Raw genomic sequence first — 19,100 nt, 5'->3', positions numbered from 1 at the left:
TAGCAATTTCTCTTACACTAGTGCTCCGATTTCTTTTCAATCGCCTGTTTTGCTCATCTTACAACAAGCTTTTGCCTATTGTTACTCACGTACGCATGGTGTTCAGACACACGAGCTCTTTAGAGCAAACACATCACACCCTGAGGAGGCCCAGCCGTGCTGGCATCACCTACAGGACACCAGGTCCTCGGTGACGTCGGAACACGTTAAACAGCCACGTATTCTACTGAAGCAGGAAAAAGCATCTTAGAAAGGAAAAATGGTTAGGACACAATGGAACAGCAGGCCAGCTCACAGACACGGTCATTCCAAGAAAGCAGAAGCCGCACCGTTCCTCCTCCGGGACCTCGCTCGAAGACTGTTTGCTAAAGGTGACACCTCAACAACACCCCAGGAACAGGGGGGCCCACCAGAACACACCCGCAGCCCTCCCGACGCTGTCCCAGCCACGGGCACAGTGTGGGATGGTAAGCTCCATTTCACATGCCCGTAGCACGCTTTGGGTCTCTGAACCCAGCCTGTATATTTAATTTAACCGAATCCTGCATTTGCTATTTTGTATTAACTGGGCTGTTGACCAAATGTACACATTTCATCCACCCTACAGCAAAATTCCCATAAGACATTTGGATCTACACACATGACCAGACAGACCCGAAGTCGGCAGCTCGTGGGATGCACAGAGCAGTACGTGGTGCGTCCACACAACCTGCGGCAGGGACGCAGCCCTGGGAGAGCGCCTGGGCAACAGCCAGAGCACGACTGCTTACACGCCCACGTGCAATCGGATGCACACACTGATGCACACACTAAACCAAAACTGTTTCTAACCTAAAGGTTAGTACTTTCAAATATTGTAGCTACCAGAACAATTATTTAAACGTGCATGACATTTCTTGGTCCCTATCCCAATGTAAAACAGACAAACATTAGTTTTGGAATAGGAGGAAGCTGACATCTCACAAGCTTTTTTAATACAGTCAAACTAAAACACAAGGAAAGGTCCTGTGAAATCACCTTCTTAGTTTTAAAACCTCCGCGCTGTGCGTTTTCCAGTGCCAAGCACCCTCTGGGCAGCAAAGTTTCACAAGCATCAGTCAGCACCAGAGTTCTTACTCAGCGGTCAAAGTAACCATGGAAGCAACTTAATAGCTCTAAAAACCACACACAAAAAGCTTTGAGAACGAAATCAAATCCCAGTTTAGTTGGACCTAGGGATGAAACTGAAAGGCATCATCTGATTAACAAACTACTTTTTTTGTTCCCTTTAAATACAAAAAGATACAAGGATGGCTGCCTAAAGTAATGATTTTGTGGAGCCAAATATCCTAAAAGAGAACTTGAATGTTAAGATTAAACTAATCCTTCTGTTTAGTGAGGATAACTAAAATGAAAACCTTTGCAGTGTATATTTCAGTATTAAACATAATAAACCACATCTAACACTTCACTCAATACAAGTCGCTTAAAACCCAGAAGAATACTAACTACCGAAATGCACCAAGTGGAGTTTGGTGCAGATGTTGGAATTCAGACTGCTTTGGAGGTTGCAGCCCTGTTCCTTCAGCGAAAGCTGAACAGCCCCGACGCAGACCGCGACAACGCAGACCGTGACCGCGGAACGGCACGACGCAGACCGCGACAACGCAGACTGCGACCGCGGAACGGCCCCGACGCAGACCGCGACAACACAGACCGCGACCGCGCCACGGCACGACGCAGACCGCGACAACGCAGACCGCGACAACGCAGACCGCGACCGCGCCACGGCACGACGCAGACCGCGACAACGCAGACCGCGACAACGCAGACCGCGACCGCGCCACGGCACGACGCAGACCGCGACAACGCAGACCGCGACCGCGGAACGGCCCCGACGCAGACCGCGACAACGCAGACCGCGACTGCGCCACAGCACGACGCAGACCGCGACAACGCAGACCGCAACCGCGGAACGGCCCCGACGCAGACCGCGACAACGCAGACCGTGACCACGGAACGGCACAACGCAGACCGCGACAACGCAGACCGCGACCGCGCCACGGCACGACGCACACCGCGACAACGCAGACCGTGACCACGGAACGGCACAACGCAGACCGCGACAACGCAGACCGCGACCGCGCCACGGCACGACGCACACCGCGACAACGCAGACCGCGACCGCGGAACGGCACGACGCAGACCGCGACAACACAGACCGCGACCGCGGAACGGCCCCGACGCAGACCGCGACAACACAGACCGCGACCGCGGAACGGCACGACGCAGACCGCGACAACGCAGACCGCGACAACGCAGACCGCGACAACGCAGACCGTGACCGCGCCACGGCACGACGCAGACCGCGACAACGCAGACCGTGACTGCGCAATGGCCCCGACGCAGACCGCAACCGCGCCACGGCAACAACGCAGACCGTGACCACGCCACGGCCCCAACGCAGACCGCGACAACGCAGACCGCGACCGCGCCACGGCCCCAACGCAGACCGCGACAACGCAGACCGCAACCGCGGAACAGCATTCCCGGGCTCTTAATGCGCACTGCTGAGATCCTCAAACCACTTGAAAAATAGAACTGATGTAGAACTGCGCTATAGCAGAAGAAATCTTAAATTCCGTGCTTCTGCATAAGATGATTTAAGGAAAAAAAAACAAAAACCAAAACCCAAAGAAGTGGTGTTACCACTGCAGGATGCTATTGCTGAATGTGTTTCATCTTAACAAATGGTAAGAAGGGATGAGATATTACAAACGAGTTCAGAAGGAACTTGTGAATGGGCAAAAGGCAGTGAGTTGTGTGGCAGGAGGAAAGCCGTGCAGCTGGACTGCGATGCCCAGAAGGAGGCATCACTGTATCTAAGTAACAAGAAACTCTTTCAGGATTACCAAAACCAGGGGGGTGATACTTTAAAACCCAGTTTTCTTCTACATTCCATTCCCGTCCTGCTTTTCCCCAGAATCGCCAGGCGGGACTCGGCAGCACAGCTAGAGACTGCGCACAAGGTCCTTTGTTTCAGCTGACGACTGTCCTTCGAAAGCCGTGTGTGCTTCCGAGCGGGAACGCCGAGCGTGCGTGTCCCCGCACACGGCCCCGCGCGTGACGGGACAGAGCGGCGACCCCGCCCGTCAGGGGAACCCGCAGCCCTGCGGCAGCGCGGCGGGAGGACGGGCGCTCCGCCGCCAGCGGGCGCACCGGGAGCACCAGCCTTCAACCCCCTCGCTCCTCGAGACTCTGCAGAGGCCACAAAACGGGAGAAAGTCGCCTGGCCCGGGGAGAAAGCTCCTGAGAGCCTGAGCGAGGGAGCACGGAGGCACCGAGCGAGGAACAAGCACGGAAAATCGGGATGAAGGGTCCAGACGGACAATCTCTGCCAGCTACCTTGTACTTGACATTGCTTTCTCACTTTCTGGCATTTAGTTCTGAGCTCTGGATGCTTTTTCAGTACACAAAATACTAAAGTTCTCTTGCAGTGTTTACTTAAGAAAACAACCACTTTTTAAAGAAAACAGTGATAAATAGAGGTTTATTAGGAGCACTGAAGTAACTTCTAGTTATGTGTTTCAAGGGCAGGATCTTTTTTCTTTTTATGTGTACACGGGATGTCTCACTGGAATTAGCTCCTGGGAAAAGACACTCACCACATTAAATACTTGCTGCTCAGCAAAAAGAGGAGTTTAAACTCTTAAGTAACTGTCAACAGCCGCAGAAACTGGGCAAAGCAACACAGAATAATCAAAACCAGCTCCATATTTTAAGCATGAAACAATGCTGCTGCTGTTGCGAGATATTTTTAGAGTAACAACAAAAAGTCGATGCTGGAGTCCTCCGGTAGAAGTCCAGTGATCCAGCTAGTGGGTGTGCGCTTCATGCACCAGAAAGCCCCTTCACACTTCAAATTATATCATTAGGTCATTGAGATTTTGGCCAGAAAAAGCCAACTAAATTTGCATATTTAATTTTAAAAGGCAAGATCACTTTGTTTAATGATTTCTAGCCAGTGACTTTGCCAGACAGGTACCTGAAGCTCTCGATGCTCTCAGCTTGCTTACAAGCACATTCCTCGGACAGAAACGTTTAATGACACACAACACAAGAAAGGTGACACTGAGGTTGGGGCTGGGGCAGCACAACGATGCCGCGACGGCTGAGCCCGGCCGGCGCCGGCTCAGGAGCACCAGTGTGCCCCAGCGCCAAACTGCACCCCGACCAGCGCCCGCTCCGGCGCCAAACTGCACCCCGACCAGCGCCCGCTCCGGCGCCAAACTGCACCCCGACCAGCGCCCGCTCCGGCGCCAAACTGCACCCCGACCAGCTACACCGCTCCGGCGCCAAACTGCACCCCGACCAGCAACCGCTCCGGCGCCAAACTGCACCCCGACCAGCAACCGCTCCGGCGCCAAACTGCACCCCGACCAGCGCCTGCTCCGGCGCCAAACTGCACCCCGACCAGCACCCGCTCCGGCGTCAAACTGCACCCCGACCAGCGCCCGCTCCGGCACCAAACTGCACCCCGACCAGCTACACCGCTCCAGCGCCAAACTGCACCCCGACCAGCACCCGCTCCGGCGTCAAACTGCACCCCGACCAGCGCCCGCTCCGGCACCAAACTGCACCCCGACCAGCTACACCGCTCCAGCGCCAAACTGCACCCCGACCAGCACCCGCTCCGGCGTCAAACTGCACCCCGACCAGCGGCCGCTCCGGCACCAAACTGCACCCCAACCAGCGGCCGCTCCGGTGCCAAACTGCATCCCGACCAGCAACCGCTCCGGCGCCAAACTGCACCCCAACCAGCACCCGCTCCACCAAACTCCATCCCAACAAGCCAGCGTGTTCTGCAAGCTGCATACACAGGACTTCATTTTCTCTTTCAGTTGAGACACAAGTATTTTATACTGAATGGTCTTTCACTTAGTAAGTAAAAAACAAAAGGCAGATTCCCAGGATGCAGCAAGTCATTGGCTTTGGGGCACTTAAAGACACAAACATAATTATACACTGCAAAGCAGCTGGCAGCATAGAAACCCAACAGGAAATACTAACACAAATCTACCTCCGAAGCATTTTTAACCAGTTAAGAATGAGTAGCTGATGTAATGAGATCCTAAAATAAAAAACCATGTCTTCTGACCTATAGGAAAAGGCTTTTCAAGCGTCAGATTTTAATCAAAGCCTGGTCAACGCTCCACTCCAAACAGCCTGATTTTCCATTTGGGCTCAAACCAACTTCTATCTAGTATTTTAAAGAAAAATGTCCCAACAAAAGCCTCGCCACAGGAATCTCTGACAGAAGTTCGATAACCAACTTAAAAACTTCTCACTACGTTTATGTTGAATAATTTTTATCGCTGCTGCAACAGAATGTACTTAACTGCCCCATTTATAACACACAACCCACCCACGTTATAAAACATTTCATTAGTAGTCTTACCTGAGTCCTTCTTGTTCCCTTTTCCACCCTCTCGGCTCTTTTTCAGAACTGCCTTTAACATTTTAAGTGTCGCTCCTAAAGGATAACAGAGAAACAAAAATAGCATTAATAATGTCCATTCTCACCAAACTGAACAAGATAAAGACAAGATCAACACAAATAAAACAGTGAGGTAATCAGAAGAAACCTTTGGGTAGTGACGTTCATTTTTTACAACATAGCTCGGTTAAGCAAAGTCCTGATGCACAAGGAATGTTTTAATACTTGAACTAAGCAATTAGAGTTCACTGTCTTCTTATATAGAAAAATAATGCAGCATTCTCCACATTCCACATATAATTAAGGTTATAAGGCTAAACCCGAGTAAGTCACTGAGACACTCTGGTGAAAATCAAACCCAGTAAAGGTCCAACTGCTGCCTGCAGTCCATCGGCCCCGCGGTGACAAGGGACACGGAGCCAGCACGGCCGCTGCTCCCGCGCATGGACACACGCTGACCCACACGGAGCCAGACAATGCCCCGAACCACCGAACCGCCACAACACTCAGAGCCAGACAATGCCCCGAACCACTGCAACACCCGCACCCAGAGCTGGACAATGCCCCGAACCACTGCAACACCCGCACCCAGAGCTGGACAATGCCCCGAACCACTGCAACACCCGCACCCAGAGCTGGACAATGCCCCGAACCACCGCAACACCCGCACCCAGAGCTGGACAATGCCCCGAACCACTGCAACACCCGCACCCAGAGCTGGACAATGCCCCAAACCACCCCAACACCCGCACCCAGAGCTGGACAATGCCCCGAACCACTGCAACACCCGCACCCAGAGCTGGACAATGCCCCGAACCACTGCAACACCCGCACCCAGAGCTGGACAATGCCCCGAACCACTGCAACACCCGCACCCAGAGCCGGACAATGCCCCGAACCACCGAACCGCCACAACACTCAGAGCTGGACAATGCCCCGAACCACTGCAACACCCGCACCCAGAGCTGGACAATGCCCCGAACCACTGCAACACCCGCACCCAGAGCTGGACAATGCCCCGAACCACCCCAACACCCGCACCCAGAGCCGGACAATGCCCCGAACCACCCCAACACCCGCACCCAGAGCCGGACAATGCACCGAACCACTGCAACACCCGCACCCAGAGCTGGACAATGCCCCGAACCACCCCAACACCCGCACCCAGAGCTGGACAATGCACCGAACCACTGCAACACCCGCACCCAGAACCAGACAATGCACCGAACCACCACAACACCCACACACGGAGCCAGACAATGCACTGAACCACCACAACACTCGCACCCAGAGCCGGACAATGCACCGAACCACTGCAACACCTGCACCCAGAACCGGACAATGCACCGAACCACCACAACACCCGCACCCAGAGCCGGACAATGCACCGAACCACTGCAACACCTGCACCCGGAGACGGATAATGCCCTGAAACACTGCAACACACATCCCCAACACGTTGTACTGACCAGTTACAACCTGAGCATCCCACACATCCCTAACGTGTTGTACTGACGGTTACAGCCCGAGCACCCCACACGTCTCCAGCACGCTGCACTGACGGTTACAGCCCGAGCACCCCACACGTCTCCAGCACGCTGCACTGACGGTTACACGCCGAGCACCCCACACGTCTCCAGCACGCTGCACTGACGGTTACACCCCGAGCACCCCACACGTCTCCAGCACGCTGCACTGACGGTTACACCCCGAGCACCCCACACGTCTCCAGCACGCTGCACTGACGGTTACACGCCGAGCACCCCACACGTCTCCAGCACGCTGCACTGACGGTTACAGCCCGAGCACCCCACACGTCTCCAGCACGCTGTACTGACGGTTACAGCCCGAGCACCCCACACGTCTCCAGCACGCTGCACTGACGGTTACACCCCGAGCACCCCACACGTCTCCAGCACGCTGCACTGACGGTTACAGCCCGAGCACCCCACACGTCTCCAGCACGCTGCACTGACGGTTACAGCCCGGGCTCCCCGCAGCACGGGGTAAGCCGGCAGCACTGCACCCCCTCCGGGCTCCGCAGCTCGGGGAGGAATCTGCCGAGCGTCACCAGAGGAAAAGCACACTCTGCAAACCCTGCCCCTCTGCCAACTGCAGTACAAGTTCCATGGTATCTTCAGGTGTTTCACACAGAATGGACATTAAGCAGCCCTTTCCAGCTCAGCATTGAAAAAAGACTGAAAAAGCCCACAAAATACACCCCCTAAGTTGGGCCACCTACGTGGAAAATCAAATAAATGACAAGGAAGCAAATTATGATTATTTATGGAATACACACCACAAATAGATTTCTGAAAATAAGCATTGCTGTACTGCAATACAATGCCGAATGGCAACTGGGAAGAGGAAAGCGTTGGGTTTTTTTTAAGCATACGCTCTATGTGCTTGTGAAATCAGTGGCTCAACACCAATCGTGTTCTGTAGGCAAAGGGAATGGGCCAGTTCTCAGCACATCTGACCAGCAATGCATAAAACGCTGGACTGAAAGAACACGGTTAACAACACCCCCATGAACAACGCTATCTTTTGAAAATAAAAAAAATATCTCCTAAAATTCAACCACATGAACATGAGAAGGAAAAACTAAACGCAACATGAGGAGACACTTCCCCTTCCTCACTTGTCTGGATGACCTGGGTAGAGACAATCCAGCAAAGAATGTTCTGAGATTCACAAACGGCTCTGACAAGTACAAAAAGAAGTTCAGAAGGAAACACCTGAGCCAGAGTTCAGCGGCAGCCCTGGTTACTTCCCTTGAAATACCACACACTGCATGTTCCCCCAGGGCTGATTCCCGCGGGACGAGAGAGGCAAGTCCTGGATCCCCACTGCATCGCGTGTGTTCCCCAAGCGTCCCCCTCGCAGCGTTCACGCCTGCTGGCTTTGCAAAGGGAGAAAGCGGCACCTCCCTCAGACAACAGCTTCCACAAGAGCAGTGACCAGGAAAAAGGACGAGTCCTGTCCTCAGCACACTGCTACAAAAAGGGAAAAACAACTTTTCTGAGAGACTCAGACACGCTCAGCTGGAAACAGCCCACATGCTGATACAACCAACTACATCATTAAGTCATATGAAGCCCAACGTTGCCTTTAAAACAAAGAAAGTCATCAATCCAATGTATCTGGCACTAAGGAGGCCCCCGGAGGAGCCCTCGTGCCTTTGGGGACACCAGAATCCAGGGCGGGAGCAGGCGGGGGGACGGAGAAGACACGGCCAGCGGCCGGCAGTGCAGACACTGCAACCCGAGAGACTGGAAACGGGGCTGATTTTTAAAGGCAGGCTTGAGGAGAGGCCTGACTACGTTAGCCTGGTGTGTATTTTAAGACTGTTACACAGAAGGGAACAATCTATCCTATAGATCAGCTCTCGATGGACCAAGGAACACGGGCCTGCTTTGCAGCAGCCAAAATTTAGCTTAGACACTGAGAAAAAGCTTCCTAGTACTATAGTATAGACATGAACAACAGGAGAACTGCTGGCCCATACAGGAGTGGAATACTCCTCTCTGAACAGCCATCTGCGGAAGCAGAACACCAGCGGCTGCGGCTGGAGCAAGACGTGTCGGAGCGAACAGGCTCCACGCTGTGACACAGGAGTCAGCGACGGGGACGAGGACAACACAAAACCCACAGACAAGGCATAAACCTCACCAGCTCCTTCTTCAGGCATGAAAAGGAGTTTGTAAACTGTAAAGGTTATTTTTTCCAGTTGTATCACAGTCCGTTTACCGACGCGCTCCTGGGGAGGGTGGGCCGCACAGCGCAGCGCGCCCGCGCGACGCCGGCCGGAGCGCGGCTGCTCACCGGCAGCTGTGGAACGCAGCGAAGAGAGACAAATACTGAAGAAAAACAGGGGTCCAACTCTGACGATGTAAGCGGTTTCACTTTTTTTAACAACCGGTATCTCCTACAGAAATGTAGGCCATGAGAAATAATACCATTTTTTGATTAAATAGAGTCTGGGTTTTTCTTAGGAAGAGTCATGTGACCACTTTGTATTTTTGGAAATCCAATTCATCTTCCAATAGTATTAACAAATCAAGAGACTAAGAACATCTTCCATAGCTTGAAATAGACACCGAGTGAGAGTAACTTCACATTGAAAATTCTGTATAAAAGCATTATTTGAGTCATTACAGATATTCCCTAATGTTACAGGCAGCTAACTTTCCTCTACAAAATCCCTATAAATATTCGTCTTTACTAGTATGGAAAAAAGTGTTTTAAAATATTACTTATTACACCAAATGATTAAAATTTGCAGATAAAACAAAAAGGCTTAAACAAATATAAATGATGCCAAATTGTTGAGGACAAGCAGCAAAAAGTTAGGAAACCAGAAATGTAAAGGCTGGACCGTGCAATCCAAATTTGTGCACAAACGGTGCTAGAACCTCTAATGAGCTCAGCACGGCCTGTGCGCCGGCGGGCGAGGACGGCTGCGAGCAAACCCGCTGCGAGCAAACCCGCTGCGAGCAAACCCGCGCGGCCGCCCGGCGCGGCCCGGAGGGACGGGCCGCAGTCCCGAGGCACGACTGCTACAACACCCTGAACACGCTTCTTCCTGACATCTGAGTCACTCACTTCCCAGGTTCATTAAGTATTCTTGCAGAGCAGCTTCCTCCTTGTGCATGCCACGTAGGCTGCAGCAGCAGCAAATGCCCACTCGTGCAGCACACACTGCAGGGCCACCGCAGGGCCACCCGGGCCGTGGCGGTGCTGCAGTGAGGGGTGTCGCTGCAGGCCCAGGCTGCACGGGGTCTGGAGGCGCAGTCCTGCCCTGCAGGGCCACCCGGGCCGTGGCGGTGCTGCAGTGAGGGGTGTCGCTGCAGGCCCAGGCTGCGCGGGCTCTCTGGAGGCGCAGTCCTGCACCGCACTGCTGGGATGCCGTACAAAACCCTCAGGGAGAAGCAAAAGTCTGAAAACAACTGTTGTGACTCATCGCCACTCCCAGCCACTCCGCACTGGAGGACACTGGTCCACACGTGAGCTTGGAACTCACAGAGACGTGGTGCTTCGTATTCAGACACTGGTCATTTGTTCCAGAAACCTAGATACGTACATTTCACCTTAATATTACAATTTGAAGGTCTTCTGCTCTTTGGAACCCATTTTTATATGTTTATATGTTTACAGTTCCTTAAAATAAAACATTTCTCAGCTCATTTCAGCACATTGCTATTGAGGTAAATGTACTCGAGGGAACTGTAGCTTTTAACGTTACCAGCAGGCATTCACAGGTTCAGTAGAGCATTTGGTGAAGAAAACAGTGTTCAGTCATGTAATTTAAGGCTGAAACATAATGCATATGTAGAGGAATGACAAGTCTAATTAGAGCTGCAGACACATTCCTAATTTGGTATTCCCTAACTTCTGCCTGGCTTTGGAACGTAAATATTACCTCTAAAATTATGCAGTGTTGCATATTGTTGGTATATTCTGTGATAAATTTTACTTACCAGCATTTAAAAGCCTCATAAGTCTTGAAGAGCAGCAGTGACTTTATTAAAATTCAGCTGGTATTATCACAGAACAAGGAAGCAGCAGCACACCTGAAGCCTTGCCGAGGCTCCCAGAGCGCGTCCAGCCCAGCTCTGCTCTACACAGACCACCGCACCTTTGTTTCTTTTTCCAAAAGCAACACAGTTTAGTGGTGTAATGCAATCAGAACCAAAGTACACCAGGGTAATAGTGGAAGAGTTTGGTTTCACAGAGCTGATGGTGGGGCAGCCTACTGCAAGTGAAGGCAACGGCACTGTTGCACCAGAACTGGATCCTTCTTAAGAACAATAAGGTAATAATAAACCACAACATTTACAGGGTCCTGAATAGGTGCAGCACTACAAGACATCCTCCACAGCAGCTCAAAGACAGAAGAAATGTGAGTTTAAAAGAAAGCAGAAAAACGCTGGGTGCAAAGAGGAATGCAAAGGACAAATGGCGTGAAAGCGCCGAACTCCTCCCAGAGAAAGGAGCACAGGGCCCTCTGACGAGAGGCTCCTCGCTCTGCCGACGGTGGCCGGGGACCCCAGTTTGCGTAGGTCCGTGTCCCTGCTCTCCAGACAGCAGCGGCTCCCTGCGCAGCTCACGGGCGACCAGACGCTGCAGCTGATCCGCCACACACCCCTGTCTGCAGCGGGGACCTGAAACCTTACAGTGGATGCGAATACACAGCAGGAGTACCCTCTTACAAGAGAAAAACAAACCAAAAATATTCAATAATATCTGAAAAATTCATTACGTATAAACCCGAAGAATTTGGTATATTTGTGTGTGTACATACAAAAATTCTTATCCAACGTGGGCAAACTCATGGCTTCTGAAATATTACATAGAATACAGTTTGTCTGCAGAGTTTGGCAAGACATTACGGCACTAACATTAGCACAGGCTTCCCTGTACACTGCAAAACCTGAAGTGCTGCACCCACAGCTGCTTGAAGACTTGAGAGCAGGTAACGCCCGCACGCTGCCCACGCGCTGCCGCGCACCGCAGCCAGCTGCTCCCCGGACAGCGCAGGCTGGAGCGGCAGCGGCTCCCTCTGAGACCAGCAGTGCTTTTGCACGGTGAGGACACCCAGCAGCGGCACAGGTGCCCAGGCAGCTTGTGGATCTCCCTCCTTGGAAGTTTCCAAGAGCCGTCTGGACACGGTCTGGGCAAGCGGCCCCAGACAACCTTCCTGAGCAGGGAGGCTGGACACAGGGACCTCCCGTGTCCCTTCCGACCTCAATCACCCTGTGACTGATGAAGATGTTGACATTCCCCTTCTCCATCAAACCTCCGCTGGGCTCACACTCTTGGCACAGACAGCAAACACCCAGCGCCAGGGGCTGCAGCCAGGACAGCTGCTGCCCCGCGGAGCCTCGGCCTGGCACCAGGACACAGCGGCTGTGCATTAAACATCCAGCACCAGGGGCTGCAGCCAGGACAGCTGCTGCCCCGCAGAGCCTCAGCCTGGCACCGGGACACAGCGGGACACAGCGGCTGTGCATTGAACATCCAGCGCCAGGGGCGGCAGCCAGGACAGCTGCTGCCCCGCGGAGCCTCAGCCTGGCACCGGGACACAGCGGCTGTGCATTGAACACCCAGCGCCAGGGGCGGCAGCCAGGACAGCCGCTGCCCCGCGGAGCCTCGGCCTGGCACCGGGACACAGCGGGACACAGCGGCTGTGCATTGAACACCCAGCGCCAGGGGCTGCAGCCAGGACAGCCGCTGCCCCGCGGAGCCTCGGCCGCGCTCAGCGCCCGGCGGGCCCACAGCGGCTGCGCGGTACCAGAAGCGCATCCCCGGCCCAGCCTCGCTGCACGCGGCACTCGCCTCCCAGTGCTACAAGACCTGAACATTCTCAGATTCCAAAAGGAAAGAAAAACAAGTCCAAGCACTTTTTCTAAATACAGTCAAACGCCCTCTCCCTACATCGCCTCCCAAGATAAGACATCAAAGAAAATAAAAGCCCCAACGTATTATTACGATCTGCTTTTTAAATAAAAATATTGTTTTTCTTTTCCACACAAGAAGCACATACAATGTTAGAAAGTCTGCATTATGCAATGGTAAGATCTGGAACTGTTAAAGAATTTCAGAAGCTGAAGATGATACTCTACATGCATAGCTAGAAAAGAGTGGCAATAAAAAACACCTGAAAACCTGCATATTATATTTAACTTTCTTCTTATTTTGCAAACATGACAAGCATAAATTTTCAATTAATGAGAACAGAGAAGCTTGACACAGAACTGAAGTTCCACAGTATATTTCATTCCTATTTTAGGATACAGGTAGGGGGCAACAAGAGATCAAACAGGGGGAATCAAGGACAATTCCATCCCAGGTTTCCTCTTTTCAGAACTGAGGGCAACTTCCCTGCTGTGCATTCGGTGCTCCCAGACCCATTCCAACACAGACACAGACGGCACGCGAGGCGGCCGCTTGTTCACACACCCAGTGTAGATACAACAGCTGCTGTTACCTGGAAGCAAAACCCACCTCCTTCTGCCTCCCCATACACGATATGCAAAACGAAAGACAATCGCTTCCAAAGAAACACACCTTTCAGCCACCCAAATTACACTCGAGGAGAGACCCAACCAGGAAAGCTCCCAGCAGGAAAGCACACAGTGAAATCCACTATTCATTCACAAGCTGAGAGGTACAAAAAATACAGATTTCTTAATCCTAAAGCCAACACTTTGGTTACTTTCCATCCTCATTCAAACTCCACAGAGGTGGGTATTGGAACTGGTTAGGAAATGAACCTAATGCTACTGCTTGGAAATACTGATTACAAATAAACTATGTGTTATTTAGAAAAAGCCCAAACTTGCCTACACGTCCTGTAAAGCTGACGGATAGCCAAAAGCATTCCAGCTCAGATAAAAGGTATCATACCCATCCTTCCCACTTCAAGAAGACTGATCAAACTGAACAGCAATACTGTGCATTTATATTTCCTCATCCCTTGAAACAGACAAGGTATATTGGACCTTGCTTTGTTTTGAGAGCATTTAGATTAATAGGATATTTCCAGTAATGCTGGTGCCTTGTCTTTCCTGGGCCCGTTGCATTTCCTCCTTCCCCACCACCAAGTTTAAATACCATGATTCATCGACTAAGATTTCAGAAGCACTTCCAGCCACTGAAATGGTTTTGTTTTGATAAACAACTCAGTTTTACATTTTCCTGGTTCCAATTTTTAAATTCTGCCCTGAAACCACCTGTTTCTGGTCGGTGAGGGTTTTTTGTGGTGGTTTTTGGTGGCTTTATTTTTGTTGTTGTTTTCTGGGTTTTTTGTTAAGATTTTAAGGTCTTCTAAAACATTTAACTATTGCTTCCATTTTTACAACAGATACCAGATGTGGACCTGTTGTCCAAGGGCCAATAAAGTCCCTCACTAACCCTTTGCTGATGCCCTCGGAGCTCAGGATCCGCAGCCCGGCTCACACCGAAGCCCGTTCCTGCGGTGCTGCCCCTCTGCACCGCACATCGCACCGCACAGCGCACCGCACAGCGCACCGCACAGCGCACCGCACTGCGTCATCGCACATCGCACCGCACAGCGCACCGCACAGCGCACCGCACAGCGCACCGCACTGCGTCATCGCACATTGCACCGCGTCATCGCACCGCACAGCGCCATCGCACCGCGTCATCGCACATCGCACCGCACAGCGCCATCGCACCGCGTCATCGCACATTGCACCGCGTCATCGCACCGCGTCATCGCACATCGCACCGCACAGCGCCATCGCACCGCGCCATCGCACCGCGCCATCGCGCCGCGCCATCGCGCCGCGCCGCGTCATCGCACCGCGCCATCGCACCGCACAGCGCCATCGCACAGCGCCATCGCACCGCGTCATCGCACATCGCACCGCGCCTTCGCACCGCACAGCGCCATCGCACCGCGCCATCGCACCGCACCGCGCCATCGCACCGCACAGCGCCATCGCACAGCGCCATCGCACCGCACCATCGCACCGCACCATCGCACCGCACCATCGCACCGCACCATCGCACCACATCATCGCACAGCGCCATCGCGCCACGCACATCGCACCACGCCACGCACATCGCACCGCGTCACCGCACCGCATCACCGCACCGCACAGCATGGAGGGAGGGGGCAGAAAGTTCCTCGGTTTAAGAATGTGTACAATCAGCTTTGTTATAAATGAGCAACTCCAAAATCGGGTTCATAAAACAAAAATGCAAGGTTATGTAAAGAGTTGGGAGGGCAGACATACACACCAGTTTACTTCACTCCTCATCTTTTACAAGCTAAGTACTTCACCATGTAGGGAATCCCCTCCAAAAAGACAACACAAAAAATCTCCCCACATCTTCCCTCTGCCTGTGAGTCTCCCTTAGAACTGAGCACCTGCTTGGCATGAGAACACCTTCCGTGTACGGCCACTGCCGACAGACACGGGCACCAGCAACGAGACGGCTCACGGCGTTTGTTCCCATCCCCAACTTCTGTCCCACGTTCCAGAGAGTTTGCAGAATGCCTGTTCCACAGCCCTTACCCAGCAGTGGGCCACTCAGAGACCCCCGTTCCACACCCCTTACCCAGCAGTGGGTCACTCAGAGACCCCCTGTTCCACACCCCTTACCCAGCAGTGGGTCACTCACAGACCCCTGTTCCACAGCCCTTACCCAGCAGTGGGTCACTCACAGACCCCTGTTCCACAGCCCTTACCCAGCAGTGGGTCACTCACAGACCCCTGTTCCACACCCCTTACCCAGCAGTGGGTCACTCACAGACCCCTGTTCCACAGCCCTTACCCAGCAGTGGGTCACTCACAGACCCCTGTTCCACAGCCCTTACCCAGCAGTGGGCCACTCAGAGACCCCCGTTCCACACCCCTTACCCAGCAGTGGGTCACTCACAGACCCCTGTTCCACACCCCTTACCCAGCAGTGGGTCACTCACAGACCCCTGTTCCACAGCCCTTACCCAGCAGTGGGTCACTCAGAGACCCCTGTTCCACAGCCCTTACCCAGCAGTGGGTCACTCACAGACCCCTGTTCCACAGCCCTTACCCAGCAGTGGGTCACTCACAGACCCCTGTTCCACAGCCCTTACCCAGCAGTGGGTCACTCAGAGACCCCTGTTCCACACCCCTTACCCAGCAGTGGGTCACTCACAGACCCCTGTTCCACAGCCCTTACCCAGCAGTGGGTCACTCACAGACCCCTGTTCCACACCCCTTACCCAGCAGTGGGTCACTCACAGACCCCTGTTCCACAGCCCTTACCCAGCAGTGGGTCACTCAGAGACCCCTGTTCCACAGCCCTTACCCAGCAGTGGGTCACTCACAGACCCCTGTTCCACACCCCTTACCCAGCAGTGGGTCACTCACAGACCCCTGTTCCACACCCCTTACCCAGCAGTGGGTCACTCACAGACCCCTGTTCCACACCCCTTACCCAGCAGTGGGTCACTCACAGACCCCTGTTCCACAGCCCTTACCCAGCAGTGGGTCACTCACAGACCCCTGTTCCACACCCCTTACCCAGCAGTGGGCCACTCAGAGACCCCCGTTCCACACCCCTTACCCAGCAGTGGGTCACTCACAGACCCCTGTTCCACACCCCTTACCCAGCAGTGGGTCACTCACAGACCCCTGTTCCACAGCCCTTACCCAGCAGTGGGTCACTCAGAGACCCCTGTTCCACAGCCCTTACCCAGCAGTGGGTCACTCACAGACCCCTGTTCCACAGCCCTTACCCAGCAGTGGGTCACTCACAGACCCCTGTTCCACAGCCCTTACCCAGCAGTGGGTCACTCACAGACCCCTGTTCCACAGCCCTTACCCAGCAGTGGGTCACTCACAGACCCCTGTTCCACAGCCCTTACCCAGCAGTGGGTCACTCAGAGACCCCTGTTCCACACCCCTTACCCAGCAGTGGGTCACTCACAGACCCCTGTTCCACAGCCCTTAACCAGCAGTGGGTCACTCACAGACCCCTGTTCCACACCCCTTACCCAGCAGTGGGTCACTCACAGACCCCTGTTCCACAGCCCTTACCCAGCAGTGGGTCACTCACAGACCCCTGTTCCACACCCCTTACCCAGCAGTGGGTCACTCACAGACCCCTGTTCCACAGCCCTTACCCAGCAGTGGGTCACTCACAGACCCCTGTTCCACACCCCTTACCCAGCAGTGGGTCACTCAGAGACCCCCGTTCCACACCCCTTACCCAGCAGTGGGTCACTCACAGACCCCTGTTCCACAGCCCTTACCCAGCAGTGGGTCACTCACAGACCCCTGTTCCACACCCCTTACCCAGCAGTGGGTCACTCAGAGACCCCCCAGCAGCTCAGACAACCCCCCAGCGGTGTAACCCGGAGCTCGTGCCCCGAGCTGCACGCCCACCCTGCCGTGCTGTGCCCTCCTGCACAGACAAATCCTGAACAGCACCTCACCTGCTTGAAAACAAACAGAGGGTGGGACACCTTAGTCATTCTGCCATGCACACACAGTACTTAAGGACTTACTGCCTTTCAGTGTAGGATTTATTAAGCATATACTTCACAAAAGTAGCATTTTGAAAAGTGTATTTTGTTAATACCCCAATATTCCGTCCTGAGGTTTGCAGAAAACTTCGTTTAGTCACACCTGCTTTCATTGCCTTTAAATGCATTAAGAATTTTGTTCTTTACACATAGAAAAGTTTCAACATTTCCCTTTTCTGACAAATTTGAATCCCTTAAGCTTAAGTGTATATTCCAAACAAGAGGGAAACAACAAAACCACTTCAAGCAGCAAGGTTACTGATGTAACAGAAAACAAGGCAAGACAGTAAGTGAAAATCCTTTACAATTACTCCACTGAGTCACCTATATCTAACATTTTATAATAAAGAGGGAATATTCCTAATTCTAAGAGACTCCTAATTCAACAATGAACGAAAACATTTGAAACAAAGAGAATGGTGTTTGTTTGCTTGTTTAAGGTTCAACTTCTTATATGTTCAAAACGCATGAACACAAAATGCATGTGATTGTTCAAAACGCATGAACAAAACTGGCAGAGCAGACACACTGACAGGCCCGTCTCTGACTTCATACAACAAAAACTAAATGGCATGTGTGTTTCCAGTGGGCTGTATTTAACCAAACCTAAACAAATTCACTGAAGTTAAACAGCGATTACTGAAATATTTTTCTACAACACCCTAAACAAACGTGGCCTTTACCCTTTGTAGGTATTTGTTATGCAGGAAGATCAACACAGATTACACTGACAAGCTATACTGCATTTGTTTCATTTGTTGCTCATTGAACAAGCTAATTGTCATTAATCTCACCTATGAGATACTCCCAAGCCCCTTATCCGGCACTCCGAAAGCCACGCAGCCATTCCACAGCAGACTACGAACCAACACCGAGTCTCCAATTCACTGCTGGCTTCCACACAGCGGAATTACGCCCTGAAGCACTATTAAAATAGAATGAAAGAGGTGAAAGATGAGGAAGCGTGAGAAGCGTCTCATTATCGTGTTAGTTATTAGAATGTGCTTCTGCAGGAGCTTTTTCCCACCGGTCTGGTTCCAAGCCTGACTCCCCAGCTCTATCCTGCAACCACCTTGTTCTCCGCTCTGCTCCTTTGCCTGGCTGATCACTTCGCCCGTGTCTCTAAGGACAGCTGAGGGGGCAGGGGAAGGTGTCCTCATCTCCCTGCTGAGCCGCCCTTCTCGCTCAGGTGCCAGACAGCGCAGGCACGAGGGCTCAGCAGTCGCAGGGTTACTGCTCCCAGCTGCTCCCACCGCCCTGCAGCGCCACACACAGCCCTGCAGCGCCGCACTAACCTTCCCTGCACTGCACACAGCCCTGCAGCGCCGCACTGACCTTCCCTGCACTGCACACACCCCTGCAGCGCCGCACTGACCTTCCCTGCACTGCACACACCCCTGCAGCGCCGCACTGACCTTCCCTGCACTGCACACAGCCCTGCAGCGCCACACTAACCCCTCCTGCACTGCACACACCCCTGCAGTGCCGCACTAACCCCTCCTGCACTGCACACACCCCTGCAGCGCCGCACTAACCTTCCCTGCACACACCCCTGCAGCGCCGCACTAACCCCTCCTGCACTGC

The 19,100-nt window shown here is 53.1% G+C and overlaps 3 protein-coding genes across 7 annotated transcripts in view; 2 read left to right on the top strand and 1 right to left on the bottom strand.

Annotated features, from left to right (window-relative positions):
- TANC1 (tetratricopeptide repeat, ankyrin repeat and coiled-coil containing 1) overlaps positions 1-19,100 on the bottom strand; it is a 72,217-nt gene that overhangs the window by 37,577 nt on the left and 15,540 nt on the right. For 2 of the 3 annotated variants that reach the window (XM_082056424.1, XM_082056426.1), the window contains exon 2: positions 5,438-5,512. In XM_082056424.1, coding sequence (XP_081912550.1) covers positions 5,438-5,498 — 61 coding nt within the window. In that variant the 5' untranslated portion in view covers positions 5,499-5,512. Of the gene's footprint in view, positions 1-5,437; positions 6,214-19,100 lie in introns of those variants that run through there. The other variant, XM_082056425.1, reaches the window with a different exon arrangement.
- LOC309441619 (uncharacterized protein) lies at positions 807-5,332 on the top strand. The gene is made up of 2 exons (XM_082056443.1): positions 807-837; positions 1,406-5,332. Exon 2 carries the CDS (start codon positions 1,496-1,498, stop codon positions 2,075-2,077), a length of 582 nt encoding a protein of 193 aa, XP_081912569.1. The 5' UTR covers positions 807-837; positions 1,406-1,495; the 3' UTR covers positions 2,078-5,332.
- Positions 7,292-15,711, top strand: LOC309441616 (uncharacterized protein). Of its 3 annotated transcripts, none has more exons than XM_082056436.1 (2): positions 7,292-9,368; positions 14,343-15,711. In XM_082056436.1, exon 2 carries the CDS (start codon positions 14,402-14,404, stop codon positions 15,362-15,364), a length of 963 nt encoding a protein of 320 aa, XP_081912562.1. In that variant the 5' UTR covers positions 7,292-9,368; positions 14,343-14,401; the 3' UTR covers positions 15,365-15,711. The 3 variants fall into 3 exon arrangements, with proteins under 3 accessions (XP_081912562.1, XP_081912561.1, XP_081912560.1); XM_082056435.1 differs by having other exon boundaries at positions 7,292-13,646; XM_082056434.1 differs by having other exon boundaries at positions 7,292-14,220.

The sequence above is a fragment of the Streptopelia decaocto genome (genome assembly GCF_964273445.1).
Source record: "Streptopelia decaocto genome assembly, chromosome: 6".
Lineage (NCBI taxonomy): Eukaryota > Metazoa > Chordata > Aves > Columbiformes > Columbidae > Streptopelia > Streptopelia decaocto.
Note: the sequence above shows the minus strand (reverse complement) of the source record. Positions and strands in the feature narration are given on the sequence as shown.

What these genes read in the sequence shown, in the direction of transcription:
- LOC309441619 (XM_082056443.1), top strand. Translation starts at nt 1,496, where the DNA reads ATGCACCAAGTGGAGTTTGGTGCAGATGTTGGAATTCAGACTGCTTTG.
- LOC309441616 (XM_082056434.1), top strand. Translation starts at nt 14,094, where the DNA reads ATGATTCATCGACTAAGATTTCAGAAGCACTTCCAGCCACTGAAATGG. An exon ending in CCTGAAACCACCTGTTTCTG is followed by an intron (nt 14,221 to 14,342) that starts GTCGGTGAGGGT and finishes TTTTTACAACAG; the next exon opens with ATACCAGATGTGGACCTGTT.